We start from the raw sequence: 26,694 nt of genomic DNA on the forward strand, positions 1-26,694 counted from the left end.
AAATAACCCTTATAACCTCAAAGTGAATCTTGGGCTCAATAGCCCTAATTCCTTCTATTGGCTCTCTTTGGACGTTGGGGGGGCAGAAATACATTACAGAATGATCTGGGTACTGAAAGATTTTGACGATTTAGCTGTTACGACGAGAATTGTCTCTAATGGCTAGCTTGATTTCTATGAGAAATGAAGTTCCTCTTGTCAAAGCTCTGTTTGCAGCAATCCTCAAAGGGCATTGGGACAACGTTTTGAAGGCCAAGGTTGGGTCTTGTGTCACATCAAATACCATTAACCAGGTATTACCTTTTCTTTCTCTGTATGGGTTCTCTCTTTCACTGTCGTTCTTCAAATGGGTGGAATTAGTTCCTGGTTACAAGCACTCTCTTCAGTCTAACTGGACTATGATCCACATCCTCACCAAGCAACGCCAATACAGGACTGCACAGAACCTGCTTGAAAAAATTGCCCTAAGAGATTTCTTATCATCACCCACTGTCTTGAATGCACTTTCTCATACCCACGATGATCAAGACTCGAATTCTCAAGTTCTTAGCTGGCTTGTCATATTCTATGCTAATTCCAAGATGATTCGTGATTCTATTCAAGTCTTCGACCACATGAGAGTTAATAGGCTTAAGCCTCACTTGCCCGCATGTGCGGTTCTGTTGAATTCATTGGTGAAAGATAGATTGATCGACAAAGTATGGAAAACATATAAGAAGATGATAAACATAGGCGTCAATCCGAATTCACAGATATTCAATGTGTTGATTAACTGTTGCTGCAAATCTAAGGACGTTGAGAAAGCAGAAGAGTTAATCAGTGAAATGGAATTGAAAGGTATTCATCCTAATCTCATCACTTTCAATACATTAATCTCTCTATACTCCAAAAAAGGAATGCACTATGAAGCTTTATCTGTCCAACATAGAATGGAACAAGCTGGCATATCACCCGACATAGTCACTTATAACTCCCTTATTTACGGCTACTGTAAAGAAGGTAGAATGAGAGAGGCTTTCAGGTTTTTCAAAGAAATAAACGGGGCTACACCTAACCACGTAACCTACACGACCTTGATAGATGGATATTGCCGAGTGAATGATCTAAATGAAGCTTTGAGGCTGCGTGAAGAAATGGAAGCTAAAGAGCTCTTTCCAGGAGTTGTCACCTACAATTCTATTCTTCGTAAGCTCTGTGAAGAAGGCAAGATTAACGATGCTAATAAGCTTCTGAGCGAGATGAGCCAAAAGAAGATCGATCCTGATAATGTCACGTGTAATACCTTAATCAACGCGTATTGCAAGATCGGAGATATGACTTCTGCATTGAGAGTGAAGAAGAAAATGTCGGATGCTGGACTGAAGCCCAATCAGTACACTTATAGAGCGTTAATTCATGGATTCTGCAAGATAATGGATCTCGATACTGCTAAAGAGTTCTTGATTGATATGATCAAGGAAGAACTGCGCCCCGGTTCTTGCACTTATCATTGGATTGTTGACGGGTACTGCAAGAAATGGAAAGAAGGAGAAGAAGCAGTTATGGGATTGCTGGAGGAGTTTGGTAGGAAAGGTATATGCGTAGATATATCGATTTACAGGGCGATTATACGAGCTTTATGTAAGAGAGACAGGATTGGTTGTGCTGAGAAGATATTTGGTGTTATGAATGGTAAAGGGATATTGGGAGATTGTGTTGTTTGTAGTAGTTTGGCTTATGCTTATTTTAGAGGTGGAAATGTTGCTGCTGCTTCAAATATATTTGAAGATATGTATAGGAGGAGGTTGATGATAACACCCAACATTTATCGAAGTCTGACTACTACTTATGTCGACGATGATAGTGTCTTTGGTGTCTTCTGGGATCAGTTGGTTGCGAGAGGTTTAGTATCGGAGATCGTTCAAAAGCAAATACAGGATTTGAAAATCCAATCTTGAATCACCTTTGTTGTGGAAAATAACAAGTAATGTATTTTTTATTTTGAGTTTAGAAAACTAGTAAGAGATAAAAAAAAAAATAGTAATCCTTCTTCTAATCTATCCACAAAAATAGGTGGATATGTCCAAATTTAGCCAAATCAGTTTGATTGGAATAGTCTTAGTTTGGTTTGCACTATTGGTTTGGTTTACTCATGCCCTTGGTCTAAGATGCCTAATCCTTCCAAAGTAAGATTATTACTGGTCACTGTTTATGTTGAATCACACGTGTCAATATTGCATGCACCATGTGACTAGTGAAAACAAAATAAAAGATGACATGAAATTGACAACTCTGTTCTGTTATTAAACCATTAATATGGTTTCTGAGATACTTTGATACAACATTTGAAATAAAAGTAAATGTCTAGTTTTATGAAAAATAATAATGACGAAATTAAAAGGGTTACTAGTGAGATCTAAATGGCGCCGGTAAAGAGGCTAAATCTGAGCCTTGAATTATGATCAATTTTCTGTCTTTTCTCCCAATTTTGAATTAACTTTTGTCTTCTTTTGAACGTGGCACCGTTTTATTGGTTGTCAGTTTTATTAATTATATATTTTCAAACAATGGCAAAAACTGAAAACTCCGTCATTTCTCTATTTCTTTCCTTCAGCTCAGCGCCATTATAATGGCACCACAGTGGAGTCAGAACAAGAACCCATCAGAGAGAGAGAGAGAAAGAAAGAAAGAAAGATGAGAGAGAAGCTGAAGAAGGGTTTTAATTAGGGTTTTCACCCATTTCTAATGCCTGGAGGGAGGGAAGAAGAAGAAGATGTTTTACATACTCTAAACTAAACAGGTAAACGATCTCAATCCATATGTGTCCTTTCCTTCTGACTTCTCTGATCGCTGCTTCAAACTCTTTAAATCCATTCTTATCTCGTCCACACGTTTATGCTTTCATTTTTTCCATTAGTAGATTCCAAGATTGGATCTTTCCATTAGTAGACCTGTTTTGTTCTATCTTGGACATGCATTGACCGTGTGGGCAATCCTCAATTGATATTTTCATTTCAATTTTGAATCCCTTCGTTGATGATTAATCTGTCATGTCGAAAATACTGAAAATCGGGAATTCCAGTGAGGATGGTGATAATAATCGGAGGCTAATGCCTCATTTCTCGTCAAATGGGTCGAGGAATACGAGTCCTTCAAGGCATAAAGTGGTGAAAACCAAGCCACGAGGTTTAGTTGATGAAACTATAGTTACATTTACTAAGACCATCACCATTCTTCATCCTCCCGATATTCAAATGGAAGATAATATCTGGGCAATGCTTCCAGAAGATTTATTGAACGAAATCTTAGCTAGGATCCCCCCTTTCATGATTTTTCGTCTACGTTCCGTATGCAAAAGATGGAATTCAATCTTACAAGACAGTAGCTTTCTTAAGTCCTATTCTCAAGTCCCATCCCATGGTCCCTGTCTTCTGTCATTTTGGAACAATGGACAAAACCCACAATGCTCAGTCTTCAGCTTACCTCTGAAACAATGGTATATGATTCCATTCACGTTTCTTCCTCAATGGGCATTCTGGTTAGTTGGTTCTTCAGGGGGTCTCGTTTGCTTCTCAGGGTTAGTCGGTTTAACTTTCAGAGCTCTAGTATGCAACCCTTTAACACAATCTTGGAGAATATTACCAACTATGCATTTTAACCAGCAAAGGAAGTTGATTTTGGTTGTTGATAGGATCAACATGTCGTTTAAGGTTATAGCTACAAGTGATATTTATGGCGACAAATCGTTACCAATGGAAGTATACGACTCTAAGATCAATCGTTGGACGCTTCATCAAACAATGCCAGCCGCAAATCTTTGTTCGTCAAAGATGGCCTTTTGTGATTCGAGGCTATATATGGAAACTCTTTCACCAATGGGTTTAATAGTGTATAAACTGAATTCTGGATATTGGGAGCATGTTCCTGCTAAATATCCGAGGTCATTATTGGATGGGTACCTGATTGCAGGGACAAGGAAACGCCTTTTTCTTGTCGGAAGAATCGGGCTTTATTGCAATTTTCATAGCATGCGGATATGGGAATTGGATCATAAAAAAGTTGCTTGGGTTGAAATAAGCAGAATGCCACTTAGGTATTCCCGAACCATTTTGAGGTACTCTGTTGAGAGATTCGAATGTTTTGGACAAAACGGATTGATTTGCTTCACGTCGTGGAATCAAGGGAAAGGGTTGATTTATGATGTTGATAGAAAGGTTTGGTCTTGGATCAAGGGTTGTGCCTTTCAGGCATTTAATAGTCAAGATTGTTTCTATGAGCCGAGATTTGATGCCTCTATAATTTAGGAGTTTTTGGAAGATTGTATTGGATAAGGATTTGGGTATTTGAGAATGATGGAATGTTTTCTTGACTCATAAGCCTGATCATCTTCAAGCTATTTATGTTATTTTGTTTTGATAAAATTTTGATGTTCGGATGTTATTTAATTCATCAAGGACAACTGTTTAAACCTTGTAGTTTCAAATCTTATTTATAGTTCACACTTTTATCGAATTTAACTTCTTAAAACAAATTAAAAATTGCAAAATCCAATCCCAAAAGTTATTGCCATTGTTTTTTTTAATAGTAATTTGTTTATATTTCTGGAAAGTGTCATGTATGAGAAAACATTAATATTTATATAGAAAAAGTCAATTAATTTTAAAATTTGTTACCAATCAAATTCAGTTGAAATACTTAACCTTTTCTATTTTCTTGTCAATCATTCCCCTAAAGCAAGTTGAAAGTTTGGATTATATAAAGATTAAAGATTGAATCAATTGATTATTTTCTCTTTTTTATTTGTTTTTTAGGATTATTTAAATTTTATGTAATGAATATTGGGGTAATTTGGAGAATCTCAAATAAATAATTCAAGAAACCTCTATACGTTTAACTTATTCAATTAAATAATAAATCAAATGCACAACTTTGAGAAAAAGAAAGATTCCAATTTGAGACTATTATATTATTAGATGAAGGTATCCAAGGTATGGTTACATGTTTATCCATCAAGTTTGTCTCTCAAAATTGGAATGAATTATTAGTTTATTTCATTACAATAATATTTGGACATGGTGTGGGGAATAACAAATTTGTGTTATCCCAGGATGAGAGACATTCAATCAGATCAGACGACACGACACACCGAGATTTGACCAAAGGAATAAAACTGATTATTGAAGTCGGAGCTCAAGGATTGCAATAAGTGTTAATAATGTATGATAACAACCTTCAATTGGGTTCAACATCACTCTATTGAAACAAATATACAACAAAAATAACTTTACAAGTTCAGATCTAGACAGATCACTTTGTACCATTGGCTCTTGGGAAACATAGCAGATGTTAAGGTTTGGCTCGAAAGCCCTGACCTTTTTCCAATAACATACCATCCACTTCTAATTACATCAATCCATCGATCCCCATTTTTCAAGAAGGTAATGAGTTTGCATCCGAAATCTATAAAACTGTTGATAAAGGATAATAATAAAGGAATTCCCCATGATCTGACATATGGATTTTTACCAACTTACCCAGACCTCCACACCCGAGTGGGAGAAATCAACCAAGCTGGTGTTCCTAGTGTATATACTGGATCATGCCGACAGACACGAAAAGAAGGCAGGGTTTCTCGTGTTAAGCCATCTTCGGTCCTTTTTTTTATCTCAAAGAAGTTCCTTATCATAAAAGGTAAGCAACTGTTTCACATGATTGACCCATGCACCAACATTTTCCCCATCAACAGCAACCCAGTCAACAATTGTTGAAGCTGGTTGTTCCCACCATTCATCAACCTACCATGAACATATGAAGAAAAACAATCAAAAATATTAAGAACTTGTTTTGAATTATTCCCAAATCATCAACCAAAATACCCTCTATTTTTTTTAATTAAGGAGAACTAGCATGTCACCCCACAGCCAAAATACCCTTTATTTTTGTTTTCAAATATATCAAATAATCCCAAATAACCTGATTTTCATAACCTACATCAAATGAGGCTATTAACCATCTAGTTATTCAAATAATCCCAGATCAAACAAGACCTAAAATGGAGAGCAATCTGAAAGAAGAACCTGACTCACAGACTTTAATCACTTCAGTAACAACTACAGCTAGGGGATATTAATTATGCACCATATTCATATATTCTTCTTTAAGAGAAACTTGATTAATTTCTAATAAATAAATAAAAACTATCCAACAAAGTAACTTACCAAACCCCGGATATATTTGCAATCTTCTAGGCATTTTTTAGCATTTATACTAGCATTCCTTAGTTCGGGTACCCACTTCTCCGTGATAGCATTTTCTTGTTCAGCAGCTAAATCTAAACAAAAACTTGTGGTCCTGCAAAAGTGTAACTTTTGAGCAATGGCATCTAATCTTGCAGCATTATGTTGGCATATATATATATTCTCTTGATTCGACTTAAGAGCGGTGAAAAACAAAAACTCAATGAAATATATCTTCGTCAAAAACAACAATAATGCATAAGTACTTCAGATTAAATTAAACCTTTCATATTCCTGTTGAGCACGAGAGGCGTGATTTAATAAAGCATGGCCACTTTCCACAAGATCCCGTCGTATATGAACCGTATTCATTGCTTTAGCTAAGTCCTCCAAAACACATGCTTCAGAACCACGAAGTTTCAGACAGAATTCCAGGGACTCTAGTACTGATGCCAAACCAGCATCAGAACCTTCTAAACCTGAGAAAAATAAAGTAGCCTTTCAGCACACTTCAGAAAATGGCAAGGCAAGGATAAAGGAAATCATAATCAGGTCATTACTAAAGTATCAAGGAGCTTAAAAGATGGAAAATAGAAAGCCACAAAAATGTACATAAGGTGTAACACTTAGATGGTGTTTGATAATACCTTATCACTCAATCTATATGAAACCTATTAGTCTCTTCTCGCATTGAAAGTGTTGAATTAAGTTCATTTGATAATTGTTATTTAAAATCACATAATAATTTTCTAGTAAGAGCGTCTGAAAGACAACTTTAAAACTAGAGTAGGCTATGAATAACTTAACTCGGCAACTTTAAAACTAGGGTAAGCTATGAATAACTTACTCACTAATCTAGTAAGATCGTCTGAAAGACAACTTTAACCCTCAAAATTAAACAAGTCACATTTTTATATGGGAAAAAGTCTGTAAGTACTTTCCCAACATCCGTTTCACATTTCAGTACTTAAAATTCAGATATTTTCATTTAGTTATTCAGCAGTTATTTTTCAAAAACTTCGAATTTAGTACTCATTCAGTACTTCGAATTTAGTATTCATCGTTCTACACTTAATTTTCAATTTTATCAAACATGACTGCAATAAACTAAAACCAACTAGAAAAGAACCTACAGAATTTTCCTTAGATGCCTATCACCTATGGCTAGATCAATACATATTTAGGACTCAATAAACAATCACCAAATGATTTAGTAAGTTTTGTAGTTGAGGGGAAAAAAGGGGTCCATATCATCAGCTTATTACTTTACAAGCAGCATTGAGGTAAAATATGGTGGAGCAAGTCTAACCAGCAGGATACTGCAGGGCAGCAGAAATCCGACATATGGAAGGAATTGCAGAAGGATCTCTAGCACCAGCCCTAGCTGTCAAGAGAGCAGCATTCTTTTCTGCTGTAGCAACTGCCTCAGGCCCCGTCGAACTTATACCCATGGAATCCAAAAGTGCCTGGTAGGAAACCCCAGAAACAATTTAGACACTGTAAAAGGAAATTAATGATGATCCATGAACAAGATCTACCCTAAAACACAATATTTGTTAAGGAACAAATAAATGGATATTAATATAATTTTCCAAGAATTGCTTGTACACAGATCTCACAGACCTGTGGGGTTGATGGTAGCATACACAGCCTGTTATCAGGACAACTGTAAAATGCTGAAACTTCTTTCTCTATAAAGTCTTTTGCTCTATTTGATATTTCCAAGACAACAGTACATGCAGGGACAATAGTGCTGGATGCATATTCTCTAGCAGCAAGAGGCTGCTGGCTCCAGAATGCTGCAGCATCCTGCATGATAAACGGTCAACAAATAAATATTTAAAACATCATAATTGTCTTTAAACTGAAAACATCATGCACTCGAGCACTCAATCTTTTATGAGCAAATATCCTTCACCAATAGACCTCACTCACTTCACCATCATCTGAAATGTTATGAGACCCAGTTAAATTATCAAATATGGGCTCCATTTGAAAACACCTGGATCCAAAAATATTGGACCCAAAAACATATCTAGATGAGATTATGTTCAAAACAAAAATTACAAGTGTTTCCAATGGGTCCATGGTCTACTTGCAACAAATTATCTAGTCATGGGGTAACTGGGTGGTACAATTGTATTGTATATAATGTACGTTTTCATATATAAAAAATGCAAACAGAGTCCATTACCGTTGTAGCCCTAAGCAAAGCATTATATATGAACTCAAGTTCTGATCTGCGGGCATCAAACTCTTCAATCTTTGTCCATTTTTTCCTCAAAGAATCTTCAGCTTCTTTCCTCTCTAAACATGCTTTATTTAAGCGCTGAACTTCAGACATCAGTGTGCTCAGGCTAGCCCGCAGTCCAGCAACATCTCTCTCTTTGGCCCATACATCAAACTGCATAGATAAGCAGAAAAACATACCAAGAAACCAGAACAGATTGAGGCTAAACATAAACTTCATAGTCAACTAACTCGACAACATGGAAATTAGAAGGAAATTAAACGAGGACAAAACAAACACTCTTGTTTATGGCATGACAGTGATTGGAAGCAGTGTTGATTTAATGGGAATGAATAAAAATAAAAAGTGTCATACTCGAAGCACAAGAGAAACAAGTGAATGTCTTGCATATATGAAAGTAGTGTTACCTACCTATCTAATGAATTTGAGTATGTGTGCAAGGTCTAATAACAAATTTTAAGCTTTGTGTGACAAAACATCATTGAAGGGAGACATTATATTACATTTCTTCCCTCATCTTATATTTATTAAGTATACTGAATTATCCAAACAAGCATAACATAATTACCAAATAAACAGTATCTATACCACATCATAAAAGAACATAAATCCAGACAGTTGTTCTTTTATTTGGCAGTTGGGATAATGGAGGACTATTAAGTAGATCAACTCATTAATTACAGACATAAGATTACCTCCAGTTGCCTGAGAGTGCCCACATTATGTGAGGTGTCACCAACAAACAGTGCCTGTGATGATACTAAATCATCACTCCCATGCAACCGTTTAATAAGCTTTTGACACTGATTTCTAGCCTCTGCAGCTTTATTAAGTGCATCTTCAGTAGCAAGAATTTGTTGAACATGGGCATTCTGTAAGGAAGTTGACATTATAAAATCATCTATTAGTTGTTGAACATGTGTAAGCTTAAGCCAGATAGATGGTTTAACACCTTCACATCCAAACAATTTCCAATATCTAAAAATCTAAAGAGACAGAAAAGAACTTGGGAATGAGGCATCCATCACAGCATGGTGATTGAAGAAGGAAAGAACAAATGAAGACCTGTCTTTCAAAAATTTGATTTGGACTACCACTTGAAGGTGCACCAGCAGTAATTTTCCCATTGCCAATTAATTGGTATTGTAATGGCGAGCTTGGATCCGAAGAAGAAACATTCATTACTCTGTTGTTTTCATACTTGTACCTGATTGCAGATTGAGAATATTAAAACTTGATCTTCGTATACCTCAGTCATGCTTATAGAATAAAAAAAGAAAAAAGAAACAAGAAACAATTTTTTAAGCTAAATTTGGGAAATGTAGAAGCAGATACAGATCAAAACCTAATCCTAAATGAGCTTGAACATCAGTTAGGGTAAGACCAAAGTCCACACATACCTTAATGTTTCAGCATCAGATCTGATATCAATTTTCTCATTTTCTCTTGTAATAAAAGCTTTCAACCTCTTAGTGTATTCAATTATACCCTGAAGCAACAAGGGAGGGCTCTTCAGGCAATTTAAAGCAACTTTTTTAACCTCATCTGGTATGTCCTCGTCAAAATCAATGCCTAACTTGGCAGCTTCTACTTGAGGATTTAAATGGACACCACTTCCTTCATAAGCTGGGAAGGAAATGCGAATCTTTTCAATCATCTGCATAGCAAGAGATTCACATGCCTTTCGGATGTTTCTTTCTCTGGCTGTTTCTATAAGAATGATATCATCTGCTTGTTTGTTTCCCTTAACAGTTGAATAAAAAGCTCCTTTCTCACTGTTTGGACTAAAACTTTTTTTCATATCACTGAAAGGATCATTATTCAATCTCTGTGAATCCTTTGCTTCGCTAACATAGATTCGAAACCGTTTATGATATTCTGTAAATATTTTTATTGCTTCATCACACTGTTGTTCATAAGCCTCCAACATCACCTGTTTGTGCCTGCAGGTTCAGCACCATATGAACTCTCAAATATGTCAAATTTGCACAATTAACAAGTCTTTTTATTCAAATATTCAGTACGCATTACAATCTCTCAGCTTTAAGTATAGTGGTTTTAAAGATCCAACCTGTAATTTGACCTCTCATCAAGCATTCTCTTCCGCTCTGCTTCCTCTCGAGAAACCTCCAGCATTCGTTCTTTCAATTCTCTACGTTGTCGCCTCACAATATGCCCCAACCTCTCCACCTCCTTCTCCGCCAAATCTCTTTCATGCAGAGCAATTTCCCTAGCATTTTCTGCTGAACTCGAGCTTGAAGCTTCCTCATCCAGCCTGACTCTCTCTTTCTTCCTCCCTCTATTCCTACCCACATCGTTGGCTTTTGATGCATCCCCTCCAGGAATAGAACTATCGTCTCCGCCGTGAACTAGTATATTCCGACGGATATTCTCCACAGTCTTCTCCGATTTTACTCTCTTCAACAAGAAATTCCAAACTGGAATCATATTGCCCCTGCAAATCTTGCGCATTGAGTCGGCAGACGGAATTGACGCCTTGTTCGAAGCAATGTATGGACCGAGAGGTCTGTATTCCATTTCCTTCTGAAGCCATTCAAGTATTGCTTCAGGTTGAGCCGTCGAGCTAACTGAACTATGCATTTCGCGCAAACCTTAGGGTTTGGGGAAAATCAAAGAAGAACCCTTGTCTATAACATCATGGAGAATTCACAGAAAACAAAATCTAATTGACAAATGTAAAATGTGGAATTATGACTGTCAGTGAGAGCAACTGGATCTGAACTGAGAATGAGTGAATTGATAAATGAAAGTGAAGATTACTTGGCATTAGGTTCAATGGCAAAGAAGGTGATTTCAATTTTGTTTCTTCATTATAGGGACTGAATCATCATCAACCCGGTCCCAAATAAGAAATTAAAAAAATTCTAAGATTTACATATTTCTCTTATTATTATTTTTTATTTAAAAAACATATTAAGGAGAAATTATATTATTATATTTAAAAGAGATTTTTTTTTTAAAAAAAAATCAGATTGCGGTCACTAATTCTTTATCAATTCACCCCAGATGCTCTCTTAAGCATTTCTCTTCCAAATAATAGATTTTTATAATGAATTATAAAACTTTAGTATAGCTTGAAAATATATTATTTTTCCTCTTCAATTAAGCATATTTATTTTTTATTATTTTTTTTCATATGGGTGAAAGTAAAACATGGTCATTTTTTACATATTTAAGAATATATATTTTATTTAATATAAAAAGTATTCAAATATGTATTATATAATTGCAAAAATATATATTTTATATAAAATGAAACAGATTTGAGAATGGGAATTCATAAATTTAAATAAATATTATATATACATATTTACTATTTTTGAAATATTGAGTTGTTTATTTCAGATTAATTTATTTATAATAGACTTAAAAGATAATAGGATTGATTCATTTATAATAGACTTAAAGGATAATAGGATGTACTTAGTATTTATTGAGTTAATAATTTTAATCTCGTTTAAAAAAATATACACTAATTTATATAACAAACAAATGATTGTAAAAGAATATTAATTTATATAACAAATAATTCTAATTAAACAAGTTTTTAGAAGAAAAAAAATCAGGTAATTAATCGGGTAGAATAAGATCAGGTCTCCGTTGGTTTAGAACCAATCATTTCAGGTCACTTATATACTCGATTTTCAAGACTAACCAATCGCCCAAGACCTTGAAAATTTTGTCACATTAGTGTTTGATAAAAACTACAAGCCTATTTAAAAAAATAAAAATAATAGAATAGTTACATATTTTATTTATTATTATTATTTATCTAAAAAAAAATTAATCAAAAGTAAGTATATTATATTTATAAAAGTTATATTATCATATAATATTGATAGAAAATAATTAGATTTGTTAGTATTATTATTTTAAAATATAAATTTATTTATTTATTAATTTTAGAAAGTTAACTTTGAGTTCTTGCATGCACCAAAGATATATTTTTTGTCTACTCTATGGACAGGCCCAGGCCATAGTGGTATTTAATTATTTATGCAGTTTAGTATATAGTTAAATAAATGAATAATCAGAGATTTCTCTTGTTATTATACTTTTTTTTAAGAAAAAAATTAATCTAGAAAATTTATATTTTATAAAAGTTATATATATATATATTATATAATATTGATAGAAATAATTAGATTAACATGCCACAATTGTGATGACTGTTCAACTTAGAAATTATTATATTTTATAATATATAATAAAATTAAAAATAATTTAAAAAATATATAATTAAATTAATTTTCAATTAAGTTTATACATATATATTTTATGAAAAATCTATTTTTAAATTAAACCAAAAACTAATATTGAGAAGAAAAATAAATTATTGTCTTTTGGATACTTGGATTAGAAAATGATTTTATTAAAATAATTTTAAAATATATACAAATGTTCAGACAATAATACATAACTAACAAACTATTCATAATTTTATATAACTGTTTATTAATTTTAAAAAAATATAATAAAAATAATATAAAAAATAAACGAATTTATTTTTTAGGCACGAACTGTTTTCATCATATTTTTTTTGAAGTAAGAATGGAACTTTACACAACAATATGTGAGTAACAAACTATCCATATTTATATATAAATGTTATTTAAATTTAAAAAAAAAATTATAACAATAAATCTTATCAACTAATGACGCAACATTAACAAAATCACAAAATCAACTCAAAAGATGGAAAAATAGAAAAAAAAATAGTAAAATCAAATCAATAATAAATATTAATTTGTGGAGAATTTTTTTCACTTATAAATATAGAAATTAATTTAATTTCCCAGTGAAAAGCCTAAATACAGTAATAAATCCAAAGTTAGTAACTATTAAGTAAGCAAAATTTGTGAGAAATGACGAGTATATTTATTTGGTATAAAATTAACTAAATTTATGATTATTGAGATGATTTAATTGAAATAATGATAAATATTAATGAATTTTTAGCAAAACAAAATTACTATTATTTTTACTCCTTGTATGTGCTTCTCTTTAAAATATTTTTTTTCAGATATACTATGAGTGTAATTTAACATTGATAACTAACAATTAAATAAAAATGTCATCAACATTAATTTAATCTTGTTGATTTTACATAGAGCATTATACTTATTACACCATTTAATAAGTTGTTACAACTAATGATTATTTTTCTTATACTTTTTTTGTGTTAATTCCTATAAAAAGTACTTGTACTTATTTTGTAATAGTTGAATAACCATATAAGTTTTCAACTCTTTATTTTATTTTATAAGAATTTAATTCAAAATTAGAAATTATATTTATAAAAACTAATTTATAAATAATATTTACAAAATTAAAATAATCAATTTAAAATCTAAATGTTAAATTTAAAAAAAAAAATAAAAAAAAATCAGCTATTACACAATTTATTGAATATACTCTTATGATAAAAAATAACAATAAATAATAAAGTAAATAAGTCCAATGAACCAAATAAACTGGGATTCCTAAATATTTTGAACCAACAGTTACAATTGTCACACAAATTATTAGTAAATAATTTCAAAAATTGTCTTAGATAAATACAACTCACCATTAAATGAGGAAATCACACCAATAATTAAAAGATTCATATAATAAGGTGTCAACATGAAAAATCAATTATAATAACTCTTACTTAACATTAAAAAAATAATTTCCTATCCTGTTTTTAAAACAGATCTCTGTTTTTAAAACAACAACAAACTCGAAAAAGATCAATAACACTATCAAAATATACGAAAATCAAATGACCCACAAAAAAAAACAAAAGTTTATTTGAATTAAAAAATTCATAACTACAAATTCAATATGGTAAAACAAGACGTTGTATCACCCTCTTACGCTTAAAAGTCATGAAAATAAGAAAAAAAATTATATGAGATAAGTTATTGTGACTTCCAAAATTCTCTATATATATATGGTCATTTATCATACCAACTATGATAAAAGAAAATCAATTAGACAATTGATAAACATATATATAAATAAGATATCTTCTTACAAGTGTCAAATTGTCCAGCAACATGAGAAAATCTACAACACATCCCAGTACGTAATGCAATTACTGCTCTATTAATTAATTATTATTATTATTATTAGAAGTTTGCACTTATGTAGTGAGTCATTAATTCAATGCTTAATCCTTCAAAACAACACAAATGATCATGGTCAGAGCATCCAACCTGGAATAAGACCATTGACGTTTTGTTCATGAGTTGCACCACCACCAACATTCATCTGATTCCCAGCACTACCACCAGCAGCAGGATGATCATACCTGTATTAATATTAATCCCTTTCATCAGGAACAACAAGAATGGCTCAAATCATTGTAGGTTTTCAAGGAAAAGATTGAATCTTTTACCCAATTTGCAAATTGGGATTACAGTCTAGTGGCTGGAAGCTGAACCCTTGAGTTTGATGATGACCGTATGAATTGTTTTGTTCAGCACCTGCTGCCCATGCCTGCTGAAGCTGATTGTCTTTGTAAATCTCATCCAGCTGCAAATTTATTATTAATTATTATAACCATTTCTAATTAATTCTATGTATACTACTGAGAAGATGATTTTTAATTACCTTCCTTTCCAAAGCCCTGTTAGCATCAACCCACATTTTCTCCTATATAATTAAGGTTTATCACATCACCATCTCGTCAATATTAACCAAACATTAGTACTACATATTCATAACATATTCATACCTTTGTCTGAAGATCAGAAAGCTGATCAACCATATACTGAGTCTGCAATTTCCAATTTCTAATTAAATACAATAAATAAACATTTACATACGGAAACAAAGTTCAATAATTAACAAAATGTCGTTAAATATATGCCAAGTTTTGTGATACATACCCAAAAAAAGAATGAGAGAGAAACCTTCAAGAGATTGTTTGGTCTAGGGTTATTTGAAGAAAAATATATTAAATTATTATTATAACATTATTTTGTAATATATTAATATTTAAATTGTATAAAAGTGATTAATTAAGTGAATAATTTGATAATTTAATCAATGATTTGATAAATGAAATGATTAATGGTGAAAATAGATTCTTTGGATTAATTATATACAAATAACCCCAATTACAAACACAAAATGACCCTACAATATATAAATAGGTTTAGCTAATTACCTTTGTTGATCTTATCAGTTTCAGTGATGAGTCTAGTTGAAGCTCAAGATGTTCAAGATCCTTAACATTAAGTGGACCAAGATCTTCTCCAAGAAGGTGTCTACAAGTAGCAGCATTTATAATCAAATATATTTATTATGAAAAAGAAAAGCATAATCATAAGTATGAAGATTAGTTTCAATCACATAGAATTTCTTAATATTTTCTTATAAACATTACTTATAATCTAATTACCTTTGATGATGTTGTAATGTCTCGTATCTTCCTTTCAATTTTAGATACTCTTTATAGCTACTTTGCTGCAATAAACCATTCAAATAAAATATACTATATCGTTATTAAATCACCCATTCTCGAGTCAATCAAGAAAACAGTTTACCTCAATCTCCTTAGCAGCATTGTTAACTTCCGGAGTAACATAACTGCATTGCTCATATCTTTCAAGTGTTTTGAGGATGCTGCGCAATTATAGGGCAAATGATAGATTAAAAGGGTAATTAAGCTATAAATTAGGAATCTGGCAAAAGAAGTTTATAATAGGGTAAATTATGAAAAGAAGAAGCAACAATTAAGGAAGTGTTTCCTAAAAGAAGTAAGGATTGAAGTAATAAATGATATTAGAACAGATCCCTATGAAGATGGGTTTAATTTGAAAATGAAACAAACATTAATAGCAAATATTATTAAGTGAGTTTGAAATGTAATTAGATCCATGATTTAAGTAAAAGAGATGGGATATACTTGGAGGTGCTGGAAAATTCATAGAGCTTTCCGCGATTAGAGAAGATGATGAGAGCAAGTTCAGCGTCACAGAGTACGGAAAGTTCATAGGCTTTCTTTAGGAGTCCATTTCTCCTCTTTGCGAACGTTACCTGCCGATTTATTTTGTTTTCTATTCTCTTCAGCTCCACCCTTCCTCTTCCCATCCCTTCCCCTCTCCTTCTTCTACAATCAGCTATTCCCGGTTCCAATTTACCCTGTCAAAGTACGCAATGTAACCAAAACAGTGAAAGAAAGAAAGAAGAACAAACAAACAAACAAACCCTAGCTAGTAAGAGAAAGCAAAAACAAACAAGATATCAGACGTCGGATCGAAAGATCGATCGATGAGATTTCTTTTACCTTTCTTCTTACCCAGACCGGATTTTTCTTCTCTCTATCTAAACCTCCTCCTCTTCATTCATTCATCATCATTATCATCTTCTTTACATTAGAGAGCTAGGGTTCCTGTGATTTTTCTTCGTTTTTCCACTTGTGATGGATACGGGGGAAGGCATTTTCACGCGGAGTGATTTACACGCGTTAATGTTGACACAACTTTTAAACGATACGCGCGTGGGTGCGAGTGGTGATTGTTAGTCTACTTTTTCTTATGCTAATTCGTCAAGACGTCCTCAATCCCATCTCTTGTAACGATCCTAGGAACAAATATCGGAAACTTACACCTGTCGGACTCTCATTGGCTTATTCTAACAGCTAAGCTCTTCATCCTACGATTCTTTAATTATTGCCCCCATAAAGATACACATTTTCAAATTATATTTGTTAATCACATTCACACCTAATGTAAAAACATGTCTATATACATTTTAGTCTTCTTTTTGGATTATTTTGAATAATTAAAATTAAAAATTATTATCACTCTTTTTTTTCATTTATAACCTCACTTAATTCATTATTAAGATATTAAAATACTTTATATTTTAATTTATTAATTTTATTTTATTATTATATATTAATACCATTTAAATCTTTTTTAAAAAAAAAAAAAAAAAAAACAATTTTCATCCCTCAAAAATAATCAATAATTGTTATTTTTTAAAATAAATTTGAATAATGCCTAAAGTTTAGAATTATTACTTTTGATCTAAAGACTAAGATCTTGTTTGGATATGAGTTTAAAAAATCTGGAAAGAGAATAATGATAATAATTTTGAGGAGGTTAAATTTTTTTGGTAAAAATATTTAAAATGTATTATTATATATATTTATAAAATATAAAAATATTAAATATTTTAGTTAATAAACAGAGTGATAAAGAAAAAATAATGTTTACTAAATTTTGATTATTTAAATAATCCAGATAGAATAAGGCCTAACTAATAGCTTGTTTGATGGGTCATTTAATTTATTTATTTTTGATTTTTTCAAAACATTATTCAATAATAAAGAAAAATATAGTTATTAGTTAAATTATTATAATATTATTTTATATTTATAATTTATAAAAATAAGAATATTTTAGTTTATGAATTAATGATTTTTTTTAGGAATAATATTTCAAAATTTTTTATAGGTTTTAATCAAATGAAACTCCTCTACACCTCCTTGTATCTTTTAGAGCTTTTCTTTTTATGTAGGGTTTGTTTATTTCAGGTTATTTAAATAACTTGGAGAAAAAACAATTATTATGGGTGATGATTTTGAAGAAATGATGATGTTTTTTTTTTTTTTGTAAAAAGACTTAAAAGTATTCATATATATAAATAAAATAAATAATAATAATTTAAAATAGAGGGTATTTTGGTTAATCATGAATTGATTGATTTGATGGATGAGAGAGTGAATGATGTAATAATTATTTTTGAAAAACCAAATACTGAATACGAACAAGACCGTAGAGTTATTTGGAAATCTTGATAAACTGTTTAGAAGGTAAAAAAAAACTTGTACCATGAAAATGAAGTTGTTAAATGATTTATGATACTGTTTTATTTAAAAATTTAAAATATTATATAAAATAAGTCATTTTTATAATTTTATTCAATAAACCAGGCCTTGGGATTTTGATTGGCTCTCCCTTTTACTTTATTTTGCTCATTCAACATGCATGTGTAAACCATTTTCACTGCTTTGTATGGCTTTATATCCAAATTTATAATGACCATTTCATTACATCTTTATTTAAGAGCCCTAATTTGAATATTGAAATCATATATAGAATATATAGTCTCCTCATTTATTTGATCCAAAGGAAGTTCATCGTGATCTACTTACATAAAGTAACTTCATTCACGAGCTTTTCATTGATATAGTCATGATGCAATTTGAAGAGCATGTCTAGCTAGGTCAAAAAATATTTTTTTTGAAGTAATGTTGAATGAGATCATTATGACTTATGTATGACGCGGAAACTTAATGCTTTATTTGCGTACAACAAGAGCTTTTGATATATATGTCGTGAAAGAAATATAAGATAATTGGTCAATTATGAGTGTCCAACCATACACTATAGAATAAACACGATTATGACTTATTTTGAATGTTTAGTTACTTGTTATGGCAAACAAAAATTAATAACAAGTGGATTAACAGAAGAAATATAAATTAAATAATTGAGAATGAAAATGGCTGTGGTGCCAAATTAAAATAATTGCCTTTGTCCTTTTGGTAACCCAATTAAGGAACTTTATTCTAAACCCTAGTTAAGCTAATTAATTACATATTGTTTATATTCTGTTAGACATTATCACACCTTTAGTAAATAATTTTTTACACTAATTTGGAGATTATGAAGCTTTCCAAAGAGATTGAATTCTTTAATTATTTTATATGTTTAATTTTAATTAAAATAAAATACCGGTATCACATCCTCGATTACATCAGGATCTGATCTATGAACCATATATGAGCAAGGGACCGACCAAGTTGGATTTGGCAAGGTTAACTAAATTCAGGAGCTAGCACTAATGCCTAATCATTTTAATTCATATATATTATGTTCTTTATATAATATTTAAATATTTATTCAGTTGAAAAAGCTATATATGATATTTGAGTAACATATATACTAAAAGGAATAATACATGTATAGTGTGTAATAAATACAAAATAATATTTTAATTAGTAATTTAACTAAGACATACAAATTAATAATCCTTTCTTATAAAAAAAATTTCAAATAACCCTGTAAGAATAATTGGAGCAGAAATACCCTAACTTAAATGCAATAATATACCAATTTATTATAAATTACAACTTTGATAATCTGATAAACACCATCATAAATAATTTTGAGGACAGTACATAAGCTAAGTTGTAGCATTGTAATGTATTTGGCATATTTATTATTGGGTAATAATTTAAATTTTATATCTATTAAATTTGGTATACTAATAATTACCTAACACCAGCATTAATTATCAAATGAAGAAAAAGTACAATATAATTTAAAAATCATAGTCAAAACAAATTTAAACATGAAAACAAATTCCAAACAAGAAATAAATCAATTTGAATTTATTTTTATTTAGATGGTGATTTTGTTAATATTATAAAAAAATCAGATTCAACCACAATCTCTATTTTCAAAATAATTTCCAACATATATTAAAGATATTATTTGTTAAATTAAATGAATTACAATAAATTAAATTAAATTAGTTTAGTTTTAAAAAAAAAGTGCACTAAATTTGACTAAACAAATTACACTAAAAATAGATGATCTCTAAAATCTAGTATTTATATAAACTGTAGTAATATATAAATTATAAAACTAAATTAGAGTAGTTAAGTCTCCTTTGATCTCTTTCTATAGTTGATTAAATTTAACCAAATTATAACTTATATTAAATAATATATAATAAGAATTGAGAATTTGATATAAAAAAAAATCACATTTGATATAATTATATTTTAGCAAAAAGTATTATAATTATATTAAAAATTCTAAAGTATTTATAAATATTAATTATTAAAAAAAAAAAAAGTCTGAATAACCTAGATGAATTAAATATATAAAATCTAGAAATATTTGGTGTCATTTCACATCCCGGAAATTACGGTAAAACCGTTGTGGTCTGCCGTCGCCAGCTGTTTGTCATCTATTGGTCATCAGACTCTCTCTCCTCTTACAGCTGTATGACATAGGTAACGTGTCAGCATTTTACTGGCAGTCAACTACTCTTTTTGTTTAATATATATATTTTAATTTTAAATAGAAACTAATCTTTATTTATTTATATATGTTTGTTTATTTTATAAAAACAAAACGCTTCCATATTTTACAAAATTTCATCATAAAAATGAATGTGCACTAATGTATTGCTTTTTTTCTCCTTTTTATAAAACATCTTTAGAAATTGTATAATATTCCATCCCCACCATAAGGGTTTCTCTCTTGTTGTCATAACTGGTAATGACTTATTTTCAAATTTATGAAAAAGTTTCTATCTTTACAACAACTACATTTGGCATCAAAAATATACATATGTGCCTTGAGATGATGTTTTCCAAATTATAAGAATATTGAGAACATTAATTAATACAAAATATGAAATTTATTTTCTCACAAAGTATTCTTTAATATATAGCTAGGGAAATGAAGGATGATAATAATAATATATAGAAGATTCACAAACTTGTGATAGTGTCTTGTAGATAAGGGTAAGCATCTAAAGGTGGCATAACACATCTATCTCCATTGAAATAAACCCTTATTGGAAAACCCCATCCCTTCTCCAAAGCTAAATTCATCTTCTCCTTCTTAAAGAGCACCTCAGATTCTACATAATTCTTACCACCATCAAATGAACCAGCAGCTCCAATAATCACATCATTCTTCTTCTTCACTCCCCACATCATTAAAACCGACGTTGAATCTACATATATCATTCATTCATCACCAAAATTGTATATAAATATGTAACAAACAATCTAGAAGTACTTACTTCTACGACTAGAAAAATTGAACTTCTTATAGTTGAAGCTGGAAATCTTTATCAGCTTATGATCAAAGTTGGGACGTTGAACAACCTCCAAGTTCCATTGTGAACTATTCATTATGTAATTAAGATTTGTAACCTTGATCTTCACACGCCAATATTTCTTCTCATTAGCCTTGACAATATGCCAATGAACTTGTGTAGGACACATATGGTCTGTACACTGGACAATTGGGGCACTACTATTATTATTGTTCTTCAATGGCATCGATTTATGACTGCAATCCAAGGAACCCACAAGTGTATATGTGTTAGTATGTCGAATAAAGAATCAAAAGAGAAGAAGAAAAACATAACTGATCTACACAGTTTCCGTGTCTATTCTTGTTGTTTTGGCAGCCACAACTGCATGTCGGGCATGGTGTTATCGTGTTGTTATAGTCAGACGATAGTGAAACGCAGCAAGATCGAGTGTCCTCTGCCGCTACTTGTAAATATGCAACGCAGATAACTTCCCATGTCACTGTCACAATATATATTGTAAAGATCATCATCATATTATTGTGTTATAATAGGAAAATGATAGAAATTTCATAATTTCATAAATAAACAACTTACAACTATGAATCTATTATGATATTAACCATTTTTAAGCAACAAGTGATACTAAGAGACTAAGATTTCTACTAAGAACACTTTAAATTGAGTCGGGATGTTTGAACAAAAAAGAAAAAGAATCTGAATTATATACTTACTCATAGCTTGAGTGACCCTCCTTCCATCTGAGGAAATGAATCTAGTTGGCCGAACAACTTTGGCAGGACCACAGATATAACCGGGACCCGGAGGTGTTTTTAAGGTGAAGTTCTTGGGCAAATAAACTGTCTTATTGGTGGTTCCAGCGGCACCCACAGTGAGCTGGAAGGAGCTAGCTGAATTTTGAGGGTCTGAGACTGGCGAGCTGATTACCCCTCCCTTGCAGCAATTGGCAATCTGCTGGTTATAAGGAGTTTCGGGCAATAAGTCAACAACTATTGGATTCTTCTCACAAGAATGTGGGATATTGTTGCTCCCCTTGAATCTTGAACAATTTCCTTGCTTGGTTGTTTGGGCACCAATCATGTTCCAGATAACTTCCTTATTTCTCCAGGTCCATCCCAGCAACCATCCTGGAGCTTCAATGTGTCGATATTTATAAAAGTTGCTGATCGTAACAACTGCCTGGCAATCGGGATTATTATTATTATCTTATCAAGCATCATTGATGGGCCATTGATAAAATTTGGAAATATTAACTACTTACAACATAGCCATCAGGTGTCCACTTTATGGCATCCCACTTGATTGTGATGTTTCCATCTCGGTTAAGGGGCTCGTAAGCTTCTGAATTAAACAACAACCCAACAATTAATTAGCTTGTTCATGAATAAGATACTAAGCTACCTCACTCACTGTGAACTTAAACAATTGTTAAAATCAGAATTGAAAGAGAAATGTAACATGGTTTTTTAGAAAGAATCCTTCAATGGGAGAACTTAATGTGTTGAAAACAGATGAAATTTTTTAACCAAGAAAAATGTTAACAGCAAAAGAGAAATTCAATAACCTGTGGAAGTGAAGCTGGTGCAAGAGAAGATGAAGAAGAACGATATGATGAGAAGGGAGTTTATGGTCATCTTCTTAATTTCTTCAATGGGGCAAGGTAGTATAGTCAATGGAGAAGCTTTTTATTGAAGAATTATGGAGATGTAGATGACAGGCTGGTCAAATCTGATATCATTATAGCCTAAATCCATCTATCATATGCCAATTATTGCCATATCTTCCAGTTGAACTTTTAATCATAAAAAAAATAACCCTCCTTTTGACTAAAGATCTTTAGAGTTTGATAATGTAAGTTAGACAATGGATTCATTTAAAACCATCTTGTTAGATCCAAATAGATGGAATAAAGTCTTCAGGGCATGGTGCTTTGAAATCTCCAGTGTTGAAAACCGCCTCTCGAATCTCATGTCAATGTCATTTTCAGGTAAGATTATCAGTTTTCTAACCAATTTATGAATCTGCATCAACTTCAGAAGACATGATAATACCATAGCCAATAGAATAAATGAAGAACAAGACAAATACACTTCATGATATTCTTCTCAAAATTCAAATTGAATGCATACACAAACTGTTATAATGTATAATTAAGCTTCATGAAGTGAAGATTGATATCCAGAAATATATATGAATTTCAATGTGAATGCACAACTAGTATTAACATCCAAATACAAACTTTTCATTATTTATATGATCTGGTAAAGAGCAACCATGGAAACATCTTCTTGAGCTGAAATGCAACGTCGCGCCCAAGGGCAGAAAAGTGCGCAGGAGTACTAGTAACGATTTTAGACTTTGGTTTTATTTAATTTTTACAAGTTTATAAAAATAACAAGACTTTCATTTTATAAATAATTTCAAACTAATATGACCTTATTAACACACAAGATGTGATAGTTAAACAAAAGATACTTGGTAGTACTTATGTCTACCTTAGTTACTACATCATATGTCTGTGTTTGGCAGATAAGGGTATGCATCTAGAGGTGGCATAATACAATAATCGCCATTGAAAAACACCCTTTCAGGAAAAGCCCATCCCTTCTCCAAAGCTAAACCCGTCTTTCTCAACAGCACTTCAGATTGTACATGATTCTTACCACCATCAAATGAACCACCAGCTCCAATAATCACATCATTCTTCTTCTTCTTCGCTCCCCACATCATTAATACTGTATCATCTATACATGATTCATCACCAAATTAGTATATATATTATAAACAATTAATATTCTGAATAATAATTACTTACCTGTGGGAGAAATGAACGTCTTATAGTTGAAGCTCAAAACCGTAACCACCAGCTTATCAATGTTGGGATGTTGTATGACCAAGTTCCAATGTGTACTATTTATCTTGTAATTAAGATTTGTAACAGTAATCTTCACTTGCCAATATTTCTTCTCGTTAACCATCACATGCCAATGAACTTGGCTAGGACACATATGGCTTGAACATTGGACAATTGGGGCAATAGTACTACTATTATTCTTCCCTAGCCCCGTTTTACGACTGCAATCATTGAATCGACAAGTGTGTTAGTATATCGAATAAAGAACAATATTATAAAATGGAAGATAAAAAACGTAACTCTACACAACTCCCAGAGGTATTATTCTTGTTTTGGCAGGCGCAGCTGCATGTAGGGCATGGTGCTACCGTGTTGTTATAGTAAGAAGATAGTGAAACGCAACAAGCTGGTGTTTTCCGAGCTAAGAATTGTGAATATGTGCACACAACTCGCCATGTCACTGTCACAATATATTGTAAAGATAACCATATTATATATTGGTATAGTTTCAATAGGAAAAGAATAGAGTAAACTCATAAGTATTTGTCAATTATATATACTTACTCATAGCTTGAGTGAATCTCCTTCCATCTGAAGAAACGAATTTAGTAGGTTGAACAGTTTGCGCAGGACCGCAGGTATAACCTGGCCCTGGCGCTTTTAAAGTGAAGTTCTTGGGGAGTTTAACTGTACTATTGGTGGTTCCAGCCGCACCCACACCGATTTGGAAGGAGCTAGCGGAATTTTCAGGGTCAGACACCGAAGAGCTGATCACCCCTCCCTTGCAGCAATTGGCAATCTGCTGGTTATAAGGAGTTTCGGGCAATAAGTCAACAACCGTTGGATTCTTCATACAAGAATGCGGAATGTTTCCCTTGAAGCTCGAACAATCTCCCTGTTCGGTTGTTTGGGCACCAACCATGTCCCATATGACTTCCTTTTCTGCCCAGGTCCACTGGAGAGACCATCCTGGAGCTTCAATGTGTCGATATTTATAAAAATTGTTGATCATAACAACTGCCTGCAATCGGGATTATTATTATCTTATCAAGCATCATCGACGGGCCATTGATAAAATTTTGAAATATTAACTACTTACAACATAGCCATCAGGTGACCAGGCCACGACATCCCACTTAATTGTGATGTTTCCAGTTGGGTCAAGGGGATCGAAAGCTTCTGAATTAGATAACATTAATTAATTAACTTGTACAATCATGAAGAAGATACTGTGCATGCTTATTAAGATGGTTTTTTTAACAATGTAGCCAGTAATTGAGATCTTTGATCTCTGAGTTTCACAATACAATTACAGATCCATAATGCATATATTAATTTTGAAACACTAAGAACATATTGGGGATGATATAAATGAGCTCACGAAACATCTCATATTAGCATTAAAAATTAGTAAATCTCCTAAACTAGTCCAAATCATTACTAGATCAATATCTACTTCATTAAGCCAAACAGATGAAACTTAATTATTTTCCAAAGAAAGATGTAACAATAAGAAGCCTTTACCGCTAATTAACCAAGAACATGTTAACAGCAAAAGAAAATTTGAGAGAAATGCAATAACCTGTGGAATTGTAGCTGATGCAAGAGAAGATCAAGAAGAAGAAGAAGAAGAAGAGTATCAGAAGGCCCATCTTCTTACTTCTTCAATGGGGGGTTGGGAGAGCTTACACAACCAGCAGGTAATAGAAATAGTGATGATTGAGAGGCTGGTCAACTCTGATCCAATTGTCATATTCCTCCAGTATTACTTTTATTTATTCAATTATCAAACACTAAAACGCACGCACATTTTGACTTGAGACTTTTGGAGTTTAATAGAGTGTCATTTAGACAATGGGTTCAATTAAAAACATTTTGTTTCTTCTCTATTTAGATTTTAGATCCAATTCCAAATTTAAATGAAAATTCTGACATGAAAATATCTTGAAAAGAAGTCGGTATTCATTATTTGATGTTGGCCCACACTTCTTTTGACATCTTGCTGAGTTGTTCAAATCTCATTTCATTTAAAATAATTAATGTTGACTTTAAATTTATTGAAATTTGAAAAAAAAATTCCATTGAAGTGTATAAGAAAGTTGTTAACTACAAATTGATCTAAATTTAGTAGTAACAGTGTAGTACCAAACAATAACAAGCACTAAGTGCTTCAAATAATTCATTATTTACTACTCGATATTTACATCATTCAAATTATAAAAAAACACCGAAATATCCACAATCCAATTGCAACAAACATGCATCCAATTAGTGGAAGTTGTTTCAAACTCTTGTAAGGTAGGAGACTTAAATGATATGTTTAAACACAATTAATTAATATCCCTTTTGGCTTTGGGATAAGTCATCACCAAAAATAGGAAGTTAGTTCCAGGATTAAAGATCTGAGGCCAAGAAGATAAGCTTGATCTACTTATTGTACAACACATTATTTATCTTTTAGTTCTATCATCTATATAATGTAATCAATAAAG

General features: G+C 31.7%; 6 protein-coding genes across 7 annotated transcripts; 2 read left to right on the plus strand and 4 right to left on the minus strand.

Moving 5' to 3' along the window:
* Positions 1-53: 53 nt before the first annotated feature.
* LOC124923814 (pentatricopeptide repeat-containing protein At5g38730) lies at positions 54-2,059 on the plus strand. Its single transcript, XM_047463793.1, has one exon. The coding sequence runs from the start codon at positions 159-161 to the stop codon at positions 1,935-1,937; it is 1,779 nt and encodes a 592-aa protein (XP_047319749.1). The 5' UTR covers positions 54-158; the 3' UTR covers positions 1,938-2,059.
* Positions 2,060-2,646: 587 nt separating this feature from the next.
* On the plus strand, positions 2,647-4,396 carry LOC124923816 (F-box/kelch-repeat protein At5g15710-like). Its single transcript, XM_047463795.1, has one exon. It carries the CDS (start codon positions 3,030-3,032, stop codon positions 4,281-4,283), a length of 1,254 nt encoding a protein of 417 aa, XP_047319751.1. The 5' UTR covers positions 2,647-3,029; the 3' UTR covers positions 4,284-4,396.
* Positions 4,397-5,155: 759 nt separating this feature from the next.
* Positions 5,156-11,294, minus strand: LOC124923813 (AUGMIN subunit 5-like). The gene is made up of 10 exons (XM_047463792.1): positions 10,538-11,294; positions 9,867-10,409; positions 9,532-9,673; positions 9,162-9,338; positions 8,410-8,619; positions 7,839-8,024; positions 7,525-7,681; positions 6,499-6,694; positions 6,198-6,330; positions 5,156-5,774 (listed from the first exon to the last, which is right to left on the minus strand). The coding sequence occupies exons 1-10, from the start codon at positions 11,065-11,067 to the stop codon at positions 5,646-5,648; spliced, it is 2,403 nt and encodes an 800-aa protein (XP_047319748.1). The 5' UTR covers positions 11,068-11,294; the 3' UTR covers positions 5,156-5,645.
* A 3,333-nt stretch (positions 11,295-14,627) lies between these two features.
* LOC124926416 (agamous-like MADS-box protein MADS2) lies at positions 14,628-16,681 on the minus strand. The gene is made up of 7 exons (XM_047466640.1): positions 16,385-16,681; positions 16,023-16,101; positions 15,878-15,942; positions 15,644-15,743; positions 15,209-15,250; positions 14,870-15,126; positions 14,628-14,782 (listed from the first exon to the last, which is right to left on the minus strand). Exons 1-6 carry the CDS (start codon positions 16,567-16,569, stop codon positions 15,040-15,042), a joined length of 558 nt encoding a protein of 185 aa, XP_047322596.1. The 5' UTR covers positions 16,570-16,681; the 3' UTR covers positions 14,628-14,782; positions 14,870-15,039.
* Positions 16,682-20,995: 4,314 nt separating this feature from the next.
* LOC124925111 (protein COBRA-like) lies at positions 20,996-22,982 on the minus strand. The gene is made up of 6 exons (XM_047465083.1): positions 22,913-22,982; positions 22,610-22,689; positions 22,062-22,527; positions 21,664-21,829; positions 21,313-21,584; positions 20,996-21,243 (listed from the first exon to the last, which is right to left on the minus strand). The coding sequence occupies exons 1-6, from the start codon at positions 22,980-22,982 to the stop codon at positions 20,996-20,998; spliced, it is 1,302 nt and encodes a 433-aa protein (XP_047321039.1).
* Positions 22,983-23,523: 541 nt separating this feature from the next.
* On the minus strand, positions 23,524-26,165 carry LOC124926075 (protein COBRA-like). 2 transcript variants are annotated; one of them, XM_047466240.1, is made up of 6 exons: positions 25,785-26,165; positions 25,302-25,378; positions 24,767-25,223; positions 24,503-24,662; positions 24,164-24,423; positions 23,524-24,092 (listed from the first exon to the last, which is right to left on the minus strand). In XM_047466240.1, the coding sequence occupies exons 1-6, from the start codon at positions 25,852-25,854 to the stop codon at positions 23,857-23,859; spliced, it is 1,260 nt and encodes a 419-aa protein (XP_047322196.1). In that variant the 5' UTR covers positions 25,855-26,165; the 3' UTR covers positions 23,524-23,856. The 2 variants fall into 2 exon arrangements, with proteins under 2 accessions (XP_047322196.1, XP_047322195.1); XM_047466239.1 differs by having other exon boundaries at positions 25,302-25,381.
* Between the last annotated feature and the right edge of the window lie 529 nt (positions 26,166-26,694).

The sequence above is a fragment of the Impatiens glandulifera genome, chromosome 2 (genome assembly GCF_907164915.1).
Source record: "Impatiens glandulifera chromosome 2, dImpGla2.1, whole genome shotgun sequence".
Taxonomy (NCBI): Eukaryota; Viridiplantae; Streptophyta; class Magnoliopsida; order Ericales; family Balsaminaceae; genus Impatiens; species Impatiens glandulifera.